At 44.9% G+C, this 14886-nt stretch overlaps 1 protein-coding gene across 2 annotated transcripts in view; it reads right to left on the reverse strand.

Moving 5' to 3' along the window:
- LOC147308526 (scavenger receptor cysteine-rich domain-containing protein DMBT1-like) overlaps positions 1–13201 on the reverse strand; it is a 36387-nt gene extending 23186 nt beyond the window's left edge. The window contains exons 1-3 of one of the 2 annotated variants that reach the window (XM_086272850.1): positions 13157–13201; positions 12437–12497; positions 12229–12261 (exon numbers count right to left, since the gene is read on the reverse strand). In XM_086272850.1, coding sequence (XP_086128976.1) covers positions 12229–12261; positions 12437–12476 — 73 coding nt within the window. In that variant the 5' untranslated portion in view covers positions 12477–12497; positions 13157–13201. Of the gene's footprint in view, positions 1–12228; positions 12262–12436; positions 12518–13156 lie in introns of those variants that run through there. The other variant, XM_086272848.1, reaches the window with a different exon arrangement.
- Positions 13202–14886: the final 1685 nt, after the last annotated feature.

A 14886-nucleotide genomic window follows, 5' to 3' on the forward strand; every position in this document is an offset into this window, starting at 1 on the left:
ACTAACCCTTTCGCGGCGATGGTGCCGTCCCAGGGAACCGAGCCGAGTGGAGCCGCCCCCGAGCCACGGAGGGCAGCACAAACGCCGGGGCCGGAGTGTTGGAAGTGCGGGCGGCCGGGACACCTGAGGAGGGATTGTCCGCTTATGGAAGTGGGGCAGGTGTTCCGCGTTGCTGGCGCCCCAGCACCCTCCCCCGGTCCAGGAGGGACATACAGTATTCCGGTAAGGACTCGAGGGGGTATACGCCAAGCGTTGGTGGACACGGGCTGCACACAGACCCTCATGCACCAAGGCTTGGTTCGCCCCGGAAGTGTCCCCCATGGGTGATTTCCCACTGGAGCAGTCTCGTGACGGCACCCTACGCTCAGCCTTTGACCAAGTGATGGCTATTGATGGTCACGTGGTGCGCCCTGAGGCCGCGCAGACCTACCCGCGTTTCGTCTTATTAAATGACCGATTATATCGAGTGAGTCGTGACACTCAGACTGAGGAAACACACACCCAGTTGTTGGTGCCGCAGGGCCGCCGGGAAACGCTTTTCCAGGCGGCCCACTATAACCCCATGGCAGGGCATATGGGCTACGAGAAAACTCTGGAGCGAATAACGGCCCGATTTTATTGGCCTGGCATCCGAGCGGATGTGCGCCGCTGGTGCGCGTCCTGCCCGGACTGCCAACTTGTTAACCAGCCGGCCATACCGAGAGCGCCTCTGCGCCCTCTCCCCCTCATTGAGGTCCCGTTTGAACGCATCGGCATGGACCTCATCGGGCCGTTTCACCGGAGTGCACGCGGTTACCGCTTTGTGTTAGTCCTGGTGGATTACGCAACGCGGTACTCGGAAGCAGTTCCGCTGCGCACCATCTCGGCTAAGAGTGTGGCGCAGGCACTGTTTCAGGTCATCTCCCGAGTCGGAATCCCGAAAGAGATACTGACTGACCAGGGCACGTCGTTTATGTCTCGTACACTGCGGGAACTGTACGAATTACTGGGCATTAAATCTATTCGGACCAGCGTCTACCACCCTCAGACTGACGGGCTGGTGGAGCGGCTGAATAAGACCTTAAAGTCCATGATTCGGAAGTTCATTAACGAGGATGAACGCAATTGGGATCACTGGCTAGACCCTCTGTTATTCGCAGTGCGGGAGGTGCCCCAGGCCTCCACGGGATTTTCTCCCTTTGAACTGCTTTTCGGCAGGAGGCCACGTGGGGTGGTCGACCTGATTAAAGAAAGCTGGGAGGACGGTCCGAGCCCCGCCAAAAATGAGATTCAGTACGTGTTGGACCTGAGAGCAAAACTCCACACTTTGGGGAGGTTGTCACGGGAGAATTTGCTCCAGGCTCAGCAGCGTCAGCAACGCCTGTATAACAGAGGGGCTAGACTCAGGCAATTTTCACCGGGGGATAAAGTGCTTGTGTTACTCCCTTCTTCCAGCTCGAAGTTGCTCGCCAAGTGGCAAGGTCCCTTTGTGGTCACACGGCGTGTCGGGGACGTGGACTATGAGGTCGCTCGGTCGGACAGGGGAGGAGCCGCGCAGATTTATCACCTCAATCTCCTCAAACAGTGGCGAGAGGTCGAAACCGCTTCTCTGGTGAGCCTGGTGAAGGAGAGAGATGAGTTGGGGCCTGAGGTGCCAAATTCTATCATTCCCACCTCCCTCCCTTGTGATGACCATCTCACACAGGCCCAGAGAGCGGACGTTGTCGCGTTGCAACAGCGCTTTGCGGACGTGTTCTCCCCCCTGCCCGGCCGGACGTCCCTCATCGAGCACCATTTCGTGACGCAGCCCGGCGTGACGGTGCGTTCACGGCCCTACAGGCTCCCGGAGCATAAGCGAAAAATCGTGCAGAGGGAATTGGCGGAAATGCTGAGGATGGGAGTAATAGAAGAGTCGCACAGCGCCTGGTGTAGCCCCATCGTTCTGGTGGCGAAGAAGGATGGGTCTATACGGTTCTGTGTCGACTATCGCAGGGTGAACAAAGTGTCACGCTTTGATGCCTACCCCATGCCTCGGGTCGACGAGCTCCTGGACCGGTTAGGCACGGCCCGCTTTTTCACGACGCTGGACTTAACCAAGGGCTATTGGCAGATTCCCTTGTCTGCCGAGGAAAACGGCCTTCTCCACTCCGTACGGTTTGTACCAGTTCGTGACACTCCCGTTCGGCCTGTTCGGGGCCCCGGCCACTTTCCAGCGTCTCATGGACCGGGTACTGCGTCCGCACGCGGCGTATGCTGCCGCCTACCTGGATGACGTGATCATCCACAGCGACACCTGGGCGGAGCATGTGCTGCGGGTGGCCGCGGTCCTGGAGTCCCTGAGGGGGGCGGGGCTCACGGCCAATCCGAAGAAGTGCGCGGTTGGACGGAGGGAGATGCAGTATCTGGGGTACCACCTGGGGGGCGGGCAGGTGCGGCCACAGGTGGAGAAGACGGCGGCTATCGCATCCTGCCCGCGCCCCAGGACGAAAAACGAGGTGAGACGGTTCTTGGGGTTGGCGGGTTACTATCGTCGCTTTGTGCCGGGGTTTGCGCAGCTAACCAGCCCCCTGACCGATCTCACTCGAAAGGGTGCCCCGGATCTGGTCCAGTGGACGGGGCCGTGCCAGGCGGCGTTTGTGCGAGTGAAAAACGCTCTCTGTGGGGAGCCGCTGCTTCACACTCCTAACTTTTCCCTCCCGTATGTTCTGCAGACTGACGCCTCGGACAGAGGGCTGGGAGCCGTTTTGTCTCAGCAGGTGAGGGGAGCTGACCGCCCTGTCCTGTACATCAGCCGGAAGCTAGCGGAGCGCGAGCGCCGGTACAGCACCGTGGAGAAGGAGTGCCTGGCCATCCGGTGGGCGGTCGGCTCCCTGCGTTATTACCTCCTGGGACGCTCATTCACCCTCTGTTCGGACCACGCCCCGCTGCAGTGGCTCCACCGCATGAAAGATGCCAACGCCCGGATCACCCGGTGGTATCTGGCATTGCAGCCCTTTAAGTTCAAGGTGATCCATAGGCCGGGGGCACAGATGGCGGTGGCCGATTTCCTCTCTCGCTCGCGAGGGGGGGAGTTGGCTCGGCCGGACGGCTCCCCGGCCTCGAACGGGCGGTGGGGGTGTGTGGCGGGGGCGTGGCCCCGGGCGCAGCTGCCGGGGAGGAGTGGAGCAGAAGGCTCAACAGGGCGGCGCTGCGAGGCCGGTAAGAACAGCTGATGGTGTTTATGTACTGATGATGGTCTCCCTCCGCTGTGTTTATAGTGAGACGGGGAGGAGCGGCGAGGGGAGATCAGCTGGGCTCGTGAGCTGTCAGGCTGTGCGACTGAGTCAGCTGTCAAAACAAACAAACCAATAAATGTGGAAATTGGCAGTACATACCTGCGTTTGCGTGTATTTGTGCCTGGTGTATTCCACAGAAGGCATTGGTGGGCAAGAGACGAAAACAGGGCGTTGTTGGAATGCTACTACGCAAGTAACCCCGGCGGAAGGGGCTACATGAATAGGATGATGGACCTATGGATTCTTCGATACCCAACATCCACAATGACGGCGAATGCTCAGTGGCTAATGGATCTGAGGGCAGACCACAGCAACCTCCCCGAACAGGATCCAGTAATCATCACAGTGGCAGATATCCAAGAAAGGGTCTCCAGTATGAAGAGTTGGACAGCAATAGGGCCCGACATGGTTCACGCCTACTGGCTAAAGAAGCTGACTGCACTCCACGAGCGTCTAGCAGCACAAATGAACCAGCTGCTAGTTAACGAGAGACACCCGGAATGGCTAACCAAAGGTCGGACGGTCCTGATCCCCAAGGACCCCAAGAAGGGACCGGTCCCCTCCAACTACCGACCAATAACCTGCCTCAGTACTACATGAAAGCTCCTGTCAGGCATCATATCGGCTAAGATGAACAGGCACATGGGTCAATACATGAGCGGGACACAGAAAGGAATTGGCAAGAATACCAGAGGCATAAAACATCAGCTACTGGTAGACAGAACAATCAGCCGAGACTACAAGACCAGACTGACCAACCTGTGCACTGCCTGGATTGATTACAAGAAGGCCTATGACTCAATGCCCCACAGCTGGATACTGGAATGCCTAGAATTGTACAAGATCAATGGGACCCTAAGAGCCTTCATCAGGAACTCAATGGGGATGTGGCGTACAACACTAGGGGCCAACTCCAAGCCCATAGCACAAGTCACCATCAAGTGCGGGATCTACCAAGGAGATGCTCTGTCCCCACTGCTGTTCTGCATAGGCCTGAACCCCCTCAGTGAGATCATTAACAAGACTGGCTACGGATACAGACTACGGAACGGAGCAGTTGTCAGCCACCTCCTGTACATGGATGACATCAAGCTGTATGCCAAGAGTGAACGAGACATCGATTCACTGATCCACACTACCAGGCTATACAGCAATGACATTGGAATGTCGTTCGGACTGGAGAAGTGTAGTCGGATGGTAACAAAGAGAGGGAAGGTAGTCAGAACTGAGGGGACTGAACTACCAGAAGGCAACATTGCAGACATAGAGGACAGTTACAAGTACTTGGGGATCCCGCAGGCGAATGGGAACCATGAAGAGGCCGCTAGAAAAGCTGCAACCACCAAGTACCTGCGGAGGGTCAGGCAAGTCCTGAGGAGTCAGCTGAATGGTAAGAACAAGATCCGGGCCATCAACACGTACGCCCTGCCCGTGATCAGGTACCCTGCTGGGGTAATAGGCTGGCCAAAGGAGGAGATAGAAGCCACTGACATAAAGACAAGAAAGCTCCTTACCATGCATGGAGGGTTTCACCCCAAGTCCAGCACCCTGAGGCTGTACGCTAAGCGGAAGGAAGGGGGCCGGGGACTGGTGAGTGTCAGCACCACAGTCCAGGATGAGACAACGAACATCCAAGAATACATTGGGAAGATGGCCCCAACTGACCGAGTGCTCAGTGAATACCTCAGGCAGCAGAAACCCAAGAAAGAGGAGGGAGACGAGGAACCATCATGGAAGGACAGAGCCCTGCACGGTATGTACCACCGGCAGATAGAGGAGGTGGCTGATATCCAGAAATCCTACCAGTGGCTGGACAAAGCTGGACTGAAAGACAGCACAGAGGCACTAATCATGGCAGCACAAGAACAAGCTCTGAGCACAAGATCCATAGAGGCTGGGGTCTATCACACCAGGCAAGACCCCAGGTGCAGGCTGTGTAAAGATGCCCCAGAGACAATCCAGCACATAACAGCAGGGTGCAAGATGCTAGCAGGCAAGGCATACATGGAACGCCATAACCAAGTGGCCGGCATAGTGTACAGGAACATCTGTGCCGAGTATAACCTGGAAGTCCCGAGGTCAAAATGGGAGATGCCCCCAAGGGTGGTGGAGAATGACCGAGCTAAGATCCTGTGGGACTTCCAGATACAGACGGACAAAATGGTGGTGGCTAACCAACCGGACATAGTGGTGGTAGACAAACAGAAGAAGACGGCCGTAGTGATCGATGTAGCGGTTCCGAATGACAGCAATATCAGGAAGAAGGAACACGATAAGCTGGAGAAATACCAAGGGCTCAGAGAAGAGCTCGAGAGGATGTGGAGGGTGAAGGTAACGGTGGTCCCCGTGGTAATTGGAGCACTAGGTGCGGTGACTCCCAAGATAGGCGAGTGGCTCCAGCAGATCCCGGGAACAACATCGGAGATCTCTGTCCAGAAGAGCGCAGTCCTGGGAACAGCTAAGATACTGCGCAGGACCCTCAAGCTCCCAGGCCTCTGGTAGAGGACCCGAGCTTGAAGGATAAACCGCCCGCAGGGGCGTGCTGGGTGTTTTTTATATATATATATATATATATATATATATATATATATATATATGTGTGTGTGTGTGTGTGTGTGTGTGTGTATATAACAATTGCAATCAATTGAACAATTATTACTTTTTTATTCAACCACAATGTGATAAATTTCTTAAATGAAAAAAAAATGTTTTTCTCAAATCTACAATAATTAGTTGTGCATTCTTGACATTTTTTGTGCTGGAAGATTACAGAAATACAGAACTGTTCACAACATTTAATGTTGTCAGTTTGTCATTCATTTCCCACCATATGTTACAACTATGTACATTTTAGTTGTATTGAAATATTTAACAGATTTCATATTGAATGTCTCCTTTCATTCACAAGACAGAGACCAAACTCTGCAGACATGTTGGTGTCTGACTGTCCCATTTATAGTTTAACATGCATTAAACCTTGCCCATTATCTTCAAGTATCTCTCATTTAACTGAAACCGTCCTGCTGCATACTCCTCTAAGAAATATGAGAAGTAAAACCCTCTCAGGCGCTTTACTTGTTCCTTTACAAATGCTTCATCATATTGCACTGTAAATGAAACATGCTCAGTAGGTGTCCAGATCACAAGTGTGGCAGTCTTGAGCCCTGTGCAAAACATTGTAAGTTGCACTTGCATGTAATAGCCTCTGCTGCCAGTTTTCTGCAGCTGCCGTTCTCCATCTACCAGTTTGATATCGCTGCATTTCTGGGTAAGCTGCTCCGTGAGTGAAGGATAAGTCGGCACCGGACATTTAATTTCTAGAAGCACATCTGAGTCAATGACCCCGTCAGGACTCGCAGAGAGCCATGGCTCCTGGATGCTGATAACACTACCCATGTGAAGGAATATTTCTAACATTTTGAGTTATTTTCCAGTGTTAGAAAATCAGCACTGCTCAGTGTTAGCCATTGTTAATCTTCAAAACTGACTAGGTTACTTTTAAACATATAACACTGTCAAAAGTGTTAATTTAACACTCAACGGTGTTGTATTTAACACTCAGAGGTGTGGACCCATATAGACGCTCTCTAGTGTTAATTTAACACTGGAGATTTTGCTGTGTACCCACTCCGTGAGAAGTGACGGGTGAGGCACTGCAACTGAACTGTCCTCGCTGCTTTTTAAAACATCTCTACTGTGTATCCACCTTCGATGTGTTGCCATTTACTCCAGGTAAAAGAAACTGCAGTGAGAGAAATCTTTATCAACAGTGAAGGTGTAACCCCGCAACTGTCAACAACAGCGCAAGCGGAAGTATAAAACCGGCTTCCGCTATAAATCAGGGTAATGGCGCGAAATCAGAAATACTGTGGATACGCGAGTCCAATTCCATTCAATCCTTCAAATCGCAGTTAAAAACCCACTTATTTAGCCTCACCTTTTCTACCAGTTAACGTTTGCTTGTTAGTTAGCTTAATACTTATTCTTATCTTCGGTTTATTCTTAATTATTTTTAATCATTTTTAAAATTTTTGGCTGTTTTATCCCTTACACTTATTGCTCTTTTATGCTTTTATATGCATTTCTTTTGCTTTTGTGCTTTAATGCCATCGAACCTGCTAACATGTTTTGGTACCTTGCCATAGCCCTCATCCTTCCCTCTTACTTCATCTTACTCTCTTACATGTTAAGCACTTTGGTACACCATTGGTTTTTAAATGTGCTATATAAATAAAGTTTTGTTGTTGTTGTCTATATTTACAAAGTGCAGCAAAAGTTGTGGAAAGTACAGCAAAACAGAGTGTGGAGGTGTTAGTGTCTGTAATTGATAACTGTGTGGTGCAAACATTAAGGTGCACAGATTTTGTCAGCAATCTGAGAGAGGATACTCAGGATATTGTCCCAAACAGATATCAATTTGAGCTGCACCTATTTTTACTTTTATTACATATTGTCTGGACATTATGTTTATTCAGATGTAATGAACTGTGCTTGAATGTAGCTGTTTATATTCAGTTGTGACAATGTCCTGACTTCTTTTTCTCAATGACACAAACATATGTTTGGATTAAACGTGTGCTAACTTGATAGTAGAGACCTAATTTTAAAACTTTTCTTTCCAGTTCTTGTAGTGAAAACTTCAATAAACACACAACATATAAATGCATATATTAGACAAAGACCTGACAATCTAAATATGTCATTATTTACAAATTATTATCTGTCACTTTTCCAAGAGTGGGTAGAAACGATTTCATTATGTTTTACTGTGAACCAGAATTGTCTACAGCACTTGGATTAAAAAATAATTTCTCAACAAGTGTCCAAACATCTTCACCTGTGTAGCACCGGCTGGACTGGATCTTCAGGCTGACTCTAAGTTTAGGTTACTCCTGGTTTAATGATTTTATTTATGTTTCTGTTTTGTTTGTGTGGCCCATTAAAAGACAGCTGGTACAGATCACATTCATTTTTATAACAAAATATCTGAAGTTGCAAATAATTGTAAGTTTTGTGATTAAAAAATCAGAAAGGGGGACAACTGGTGCCTTCGTTTTGGTCTGTTCATTAACCCTCTGGGGTCCAGGGTATATTTGGCCGTTTTTGACTACTTTTGATTCTACCTCTATATTTCATTGTTTATTTTGCTTTGTTTGGTATCTTCACAACCTCAAATATCTGAAATTTGAGTTATTGTTTTCATTTTGACATACTATATTAGCACAATTGATCTAGTAGAAAAAAAGTTATAATTTTTACTGTAAAACCCACAAACATGTTTAACAAATCATTGTCATAACTTGAAATGCAAATAGAAATTTTACATTTCTAAAAATTATGCACAGGTTTTGCAAACAACAAAGTTATCTGGTACTATTTACCTAAAAATGCAGCCAAGGCCTCGGGTGTTTTTTATATAATCATTTAAATCTATTTACAGAACAATAAGGTGTTCTGCATCAAATAAGAAGGCTCGCAAATTATTTGTCCCACTCCAAACAAATAGTTTCTGTCCACTATAAGATAGAGGACAATACCACAGGCCTAAACCCTGCAGGTCTGACTACAGGACGTGTATCTGTCCTGTTTTCCATGTGGAGACAGCGTTTACACTGGAATCTGCCTTTGATGGTTTTTTTGGAGCAAATGTGGCAGGCCATGTACCATTCAGCAGTATAACTGACACACAAAACAAAACAACAACTACACAACACACTAACTATAGCCTCCAAACACACTAAACGTCACTAATGTCTCACATATGAAAACACGGTCTCTCTCTTTCTTTCGCTTGCCCACTTTCTCTCACAGCGTCACTCCTAAAACTTTTCCTTCTTCCTAAACATCCAAATGCCACAACAGGGTCGAAATTGCCCCTGGACACTGATCAGCCTGATTCTGGTACCCGGCCCCGCAGATGACACTATTTTCTCACAGTAGCCTGTTCTGCTGTCATCCACTGGGGCCACACAGCAAAATTCATCTGTCATCCCGGAGTAAGTAGGACCACTTCCTTACTAAAACGTTGCTTTGGGTGGAATACGTTGAAATGAGATGCCAGGGAGTATATCACTCCTTACACCATCTGCGCCTGCAGCAAATTAAGCACTCAGCGCCCATATGGCCTCCTTCAACCACTATCTACACAATGGTCTCACATCATGTTAGATTTCGTCAACGGTTTACCCATGTCCTCAGAAAAACAGTAATCCTTACCATAGGGTTAGAAACTACCCACTGCCACAGAAACAGCTAATCTGCTTGTCCATGTTTTAAGCTTCCATGCAGTCCCACAGGAAATGTCTGCAATCAAGGGCCACAGTTCAATTTCCAGACTTGGAAGGCCTTCTGCACCTCAATTGGTGTCAGTGTTAGTGGTACACTTTCCATGTGACTTCCCATAACCCGGCCACCTTATCCTAGCAACTTCCTTGGATTGAATTCACACAGTTGACTCACCTCCTCCGCTACAGGCTTTTCTCCTTTTTAGGTAACCCTTGAATACCAACCACCACTATTTCCTGAGAATGAGTTTGACCCGGCAGTCCTGTCTGTGCAACACCATACGCAGCGCACCCAACAAATTTAGCTATGTACTCGGAAAGCTTTGCTCTGCTCCTCAGACCATTGGACACTCACTCAGACACCCGCCTCTCACAACTATTTGCCTCCATACTCAAGGAAGACACTCACCATGGTAGGGTTACTCTCTTTCTGTCTCCTCACTCTGATAAGTAACCGATCTCCCATATTGAATCATACTGGCCTTGACAGTATGATTCAATTTAAATCTTTTAATTATTATGTCATTTAAGCAGAGTTTTAAATAAGTTTTGAAAAAATATATATATTAAGTCAATGAACAGGAGTAGATTTTTTTCCTTTCAAGTTTAAAATCGTAAAACAATTTAAATAGTTTAAAAAAACAAACATAATGAACTGAAAACTAGTACTGTGTTGCAATTTTATTATTATGTTAATAGGTTATTAGTATTTTATATAACACGTGAATGTTTCAGGCAGTGCAGTCTACAGTTATTCAATCTGTTTTTATGTTAAGTTAAAAATCATATTTTAATAAATCATTTTGAAATAATTACGTTTTTTAAATTGTTTTTGTAACATTTAGATTATGTTGCCAGTAATTTATAGTGATGGGATTTCCGGCTCTTTTTAGAGAACCGGCTCTTTCGGCTCCCAACCGGCTCTTCAGGTTGTTTTGTTGCTTGAATTAATTTATTATTAACAACAATATAAAATCATGCACAAAAGGAATTACTAATGTAAAAAAAAAAAGTGGTTTTATTTATATATGTTTAAATATAAATATATGCGGTGGCCCCTAGAGACAAAGCATGTACAAACTACAAAACACATTTCTAGCGTTAACTGAACTTCCAAAACAGAGCTAGCTAGATCACTTAAATTACACAACTGAAAGCACATGTGTATTGTTTGTGTATTTATACACAAGCACTCATATATTCAAATAATTTAAAAAAATGTTCATTTACCTGTTACTACCTCACACCAAATCTGGTCGTTGGTTCTTCCTGGCTTGTGTAGCCACCAGGTAACAAAAGCTCAACACTGCGCCCTAGCATTCTGGAGCACTTCTGTTGTGTTTTGTACGTGTTTTGGAGTTTGTATGTGCTTTGTCTCTAGGGGCCACCGTAAATATACTTTTATTTATTCACTCCACATAACATGTAATAAATAAATCATATATTACAAAAACCAACTATTCACAGTTGAGCTTTTAACTATTTAAATTTTCAGCTTTTTCCTTTTAAACAAATTTAAAGTGAAACAACACGAAACACTGCAAACCACAACACAATTAAATATAAATTAAAATATGAAAACAAAAAGAAGATGCATATTCTCTGTCATATGGGTCTGCATGAATAAACTTTCTGAATCCTTTATCATCCGCAACTGAAAATAGTTGTGGATGATTACTATACCTTTCTAATGTGACGTTGTTGTCCCTGGCTCTCTTTCTCCCTCCCGCTCTGTTCCTGTACTACTGCGAGTGTAACTACCGCCCCTCCCCCCTCTGCCCAGCGCAAAGCACAAGGCTTGAGTGAAGCGGACAAAAGTGCGAGAGAGAGGGTGAAAGAAAGAAGAAAAAACCCCACGGTTCCCAATAAGGAGCCGGCTCGCATCATTCACTGCAAAAACCCGGCTCTAAGAGCCGTTTCGTTTGCAACCGACACATCACTAGTAATTTAGTTTTCTTTTAAAAGCTCAAAGACATTTTTCTTCATAAAATATGAACGCTGCAGATTGCAGCTGTTTTCAATTCTTTTTATATTTTTTTTCCTATTTCTGTTTTTATGGTCTTCTTTGCTTTTTTCTCTTTCTGGTTGAATTTGCTCATTAATAAAGTTTCTGCCATATGTATTCAATGTTTTAAAAATGATTTTTTTTAACCTCCAGCAACTAGAATCCCTATGATAAGGGAGAAAATATATTTTCTATGAGTTTTGAGTTTTATGAGATTTTAGAAACAATAAATTAATTTAATAATAATTTCAATTTCTTTTTTTTATTTCTTATTTTTCTTTAGTTTTGTTGTCATTTTTAGCTTAGTTATGCATCAAGTATTGTGCTATGCATTCAACAAAATCTAGGTGTAAAATTGTATTGCAGTAGAATTAGGTTAATATGTAGCTTCCAAAACACATTTTAAAATATTCACTAGATCTGTGGGTTTTATATTTTTTAAAAATAATTAAATTATTAAAAATAATAATAATAAAAGAAATATAGAATTAATCTAATCAAAAAATTTGATAAACATGAGGCACTGCATGTATCTCAAAAGAACAAAACAGAAGGGAAAAAACTTGATTTAATGTAATTTCATATAGCAAAATTATTTATATGTTGGTTGGTAGAACTGTTGTCAGTCTGGTGCTTTCACAGTTTACTTTAAATATATATTATTATTCACAGAAAATTGACTGACCTGCAGACACTGAAGATGCAAACAGATACGAGACTGTAGAAAAGAAAATATAACTTATTATGCTGAAATAATGAACTGTTCTTGTTTCTAATTTGGATACAATAAATAACAGAAAACCTTTAAGGAACTGAACACTGATTGTCCTCTATCAAACTCTGTTAATATAGCAAAGAAAGAAAATAATTAAATGATATAAAGTTCATCTCACCGATGGCCAAATAGAAGAAGTTTCTCTGTTGTGTCCACATGGCTGAGACTCAAAATGTGTTCTGTGTAAAATGAGTCATATGTGACAGAAAAGTTCAGTCTGGGGTCTACCCAAACACTTTACACTGTTTTTTCCCCTTAAAACTCCTCCTCCTCCTTCCTAGCATTTAAAAGTAAAGACTCTGTAAAAACTTTGTGGATTGGTTTGTTTAAAAGTAAGATATAATCATTTTAGACTTGTGCATGTAGAACAGCAACACTGTGCAGTGTCATGTGATCCTTTATCTAAACAAACACAAAGCAAATTATAACAAGTTTCGTTTGGCATCTAAATGAATTGAGAGAATATGTGCAGCATTAGAGTGAGTGAGTGAGTTGAACACCTGAATCTAGATGAAAGGAATCTAGATGAAATGAAGGATTGTGTTCAAACTGTGTTCATCTCTGAAAGTTACTGACAGACGGTTTGTTTTATTATTACAAAAATCCATTTAAACAGCTGAAAGAAATGCTGAAACAGCATACTGATGTGTGTTCATAAACTGTTCTTACATTCAGAAATTGTTCAAATAAACTGTTTCCTCAATTTTTACATGGACGACTTATCTGTACAGTATGTTGTTGTTCTTGTTTTTAAGTTTTGTAATTTGCGTGACCATGACAAATGAAGCTAATATTTTACTGTGAGGCAGATGGAATAAAATGAATTAGTTATTCTTACCAGTTCTGTAATTCACAACAAAGAGAAAGCTAAAGTGAAGGTTACTTCTTGAAAGCTGCAGTTCTCTGCAGACGTCTAAAAGCTGCAGTCTCAAACGGATGTGATGTTTCTGTTAAACCACAGTTACATAGATGAAGATGCTAGATCCTCTGATTGATATTTTTGGCACTTTGCTGTAAAATAACCACAGAAACCTCAGTGTGTGATGTAGCTCAGTACATCAAGCAACTTTAATTTGAACTTTAATCTGAACCATGCAAATATGCAGCTTTTAATTCCCTTTCTGTTTGTCTTTTTTCTCTGCCAGTCACAAACAGGAAACTAGTTTTACCCAACAATATATTCACAAATAAAACATTTGAATGTAACTTACAAAAAAAAATCTGTTTGGATCATTGCGGAGGATGCATAATGTTTAACAACAATATGATATGAAATCATTAAATATGTGGACTGACTCAAAAATTGTGTTGAACTGTGTTTTTGTCATCAAAAACTCATACTGACATGTTGGCACAAATCAGTGTTGTTTGCACAAAACGCTTTTCCTGGAATACCTCAAGACGTTACAACAGAAAACTGTGTTGGCACTCTTTTGAATGCCACATGGCAAAATTATATATATGATGCATATGTCCAAGAAAAAAACAATAATTGAACCAATCTCCTAGTCCTACACAAAAGGGAGATCGGCCCACTTTAAATCAGGTATGGTTTGACTACTTTGAGTCAAGTCCTAAAATTCAGACCTAAAATTCATTCCAGATACACAATATAACCATCCCTCCCAAACAGTGGTCACAAATCAGTCCAAATGTGTGGTAGTGGGCACATCTGCCATATTGAGATAATCCATCCCACCTCACAGGTGTGCCACATCAGGATGCTGATCTGACATCATGAGTAGTGCACAGGTGTACCTCAGACTGCCCACAACAAAAGGCCACCCTGGAATGTGCAGTTTTTTGCGCTATTGGGGGTCTGGGGACCCAGAACCGGTCAGTATCTGGTGTGACCACCATTTGCCTCATGCAGTGCAACACATCGTCGCATGGAGTCTATCAGATTGTCAATTGTGGCCTGTGGAATGTTGGTCCACTCCACTTCAATGGCTGTGCGAGGTTGTTGGATATTCGTGGGAACTGGTACACGCTGTCGTATACGCCGGTCAAGCACATCCCGAACATGCTCAATGGGTGACATGTCCGGTGAGTATGCTGGCCATGCAAGAACTGGGACATTCTCAGCTGCCATCTGCCCTGAACAATGTGAACCATGATTCATCCGTGAAGCGCACACCTCTCCAACGTGCCAGACGCCATCGAATGTGAGCATTTGCCCACACAAGTCTGTTACGGCGACGAGCTGGAGTCAGGTCAAGACCCCGATGACGACGACGGGCATGCAGTTGAGCGTCCCTGAGACGGTTTCTGACAGTTTGTGCAGAAATTGTTTGGTTGTGCAAACCAATTGTTCCAGCAGCTGTCTGGGTGGCTGGTCTCAGACGATCTTGGAGGTGAACCTGCTGGATGTGGAGGTCCTGGGCTGGTGTGGTTACACGAGGTCTGCGGTTGTGAGGCCGGTTGGATGTGCTGCCATGTTCTCTGAAATGCCTGTGGAGACGGCTTATGGTTGAGAAATGAACATTCAATGCACGGGCGACAGATCTGGTTGACATTCCTGCTGTCAGCATGCCAATTGCACGCTCCCTCATTGCTTGTGGCATCTGT

The sequence above is a fragment of the Aulonocara sp. 'chitande type north' Nkhata Bay genome, linkage group LG18 (genome assembly GCF_057382095.1).
Source record: "Aulonocara sp. 'chitande type north' Nkhata Bay isolate Kocher_YH1m ecotype deep benthic linkage group LG18, A_spYH_male_GT1.1, whole genome shotgun sequence".
Lineage (NCBI taxonomy): Eukaryota > Metazoa > Chordata > Actinopteri > Cichliformes > Cichlidae > Aulonocara > Aulonocara sp. 'chitande type north' Nkhata Bay.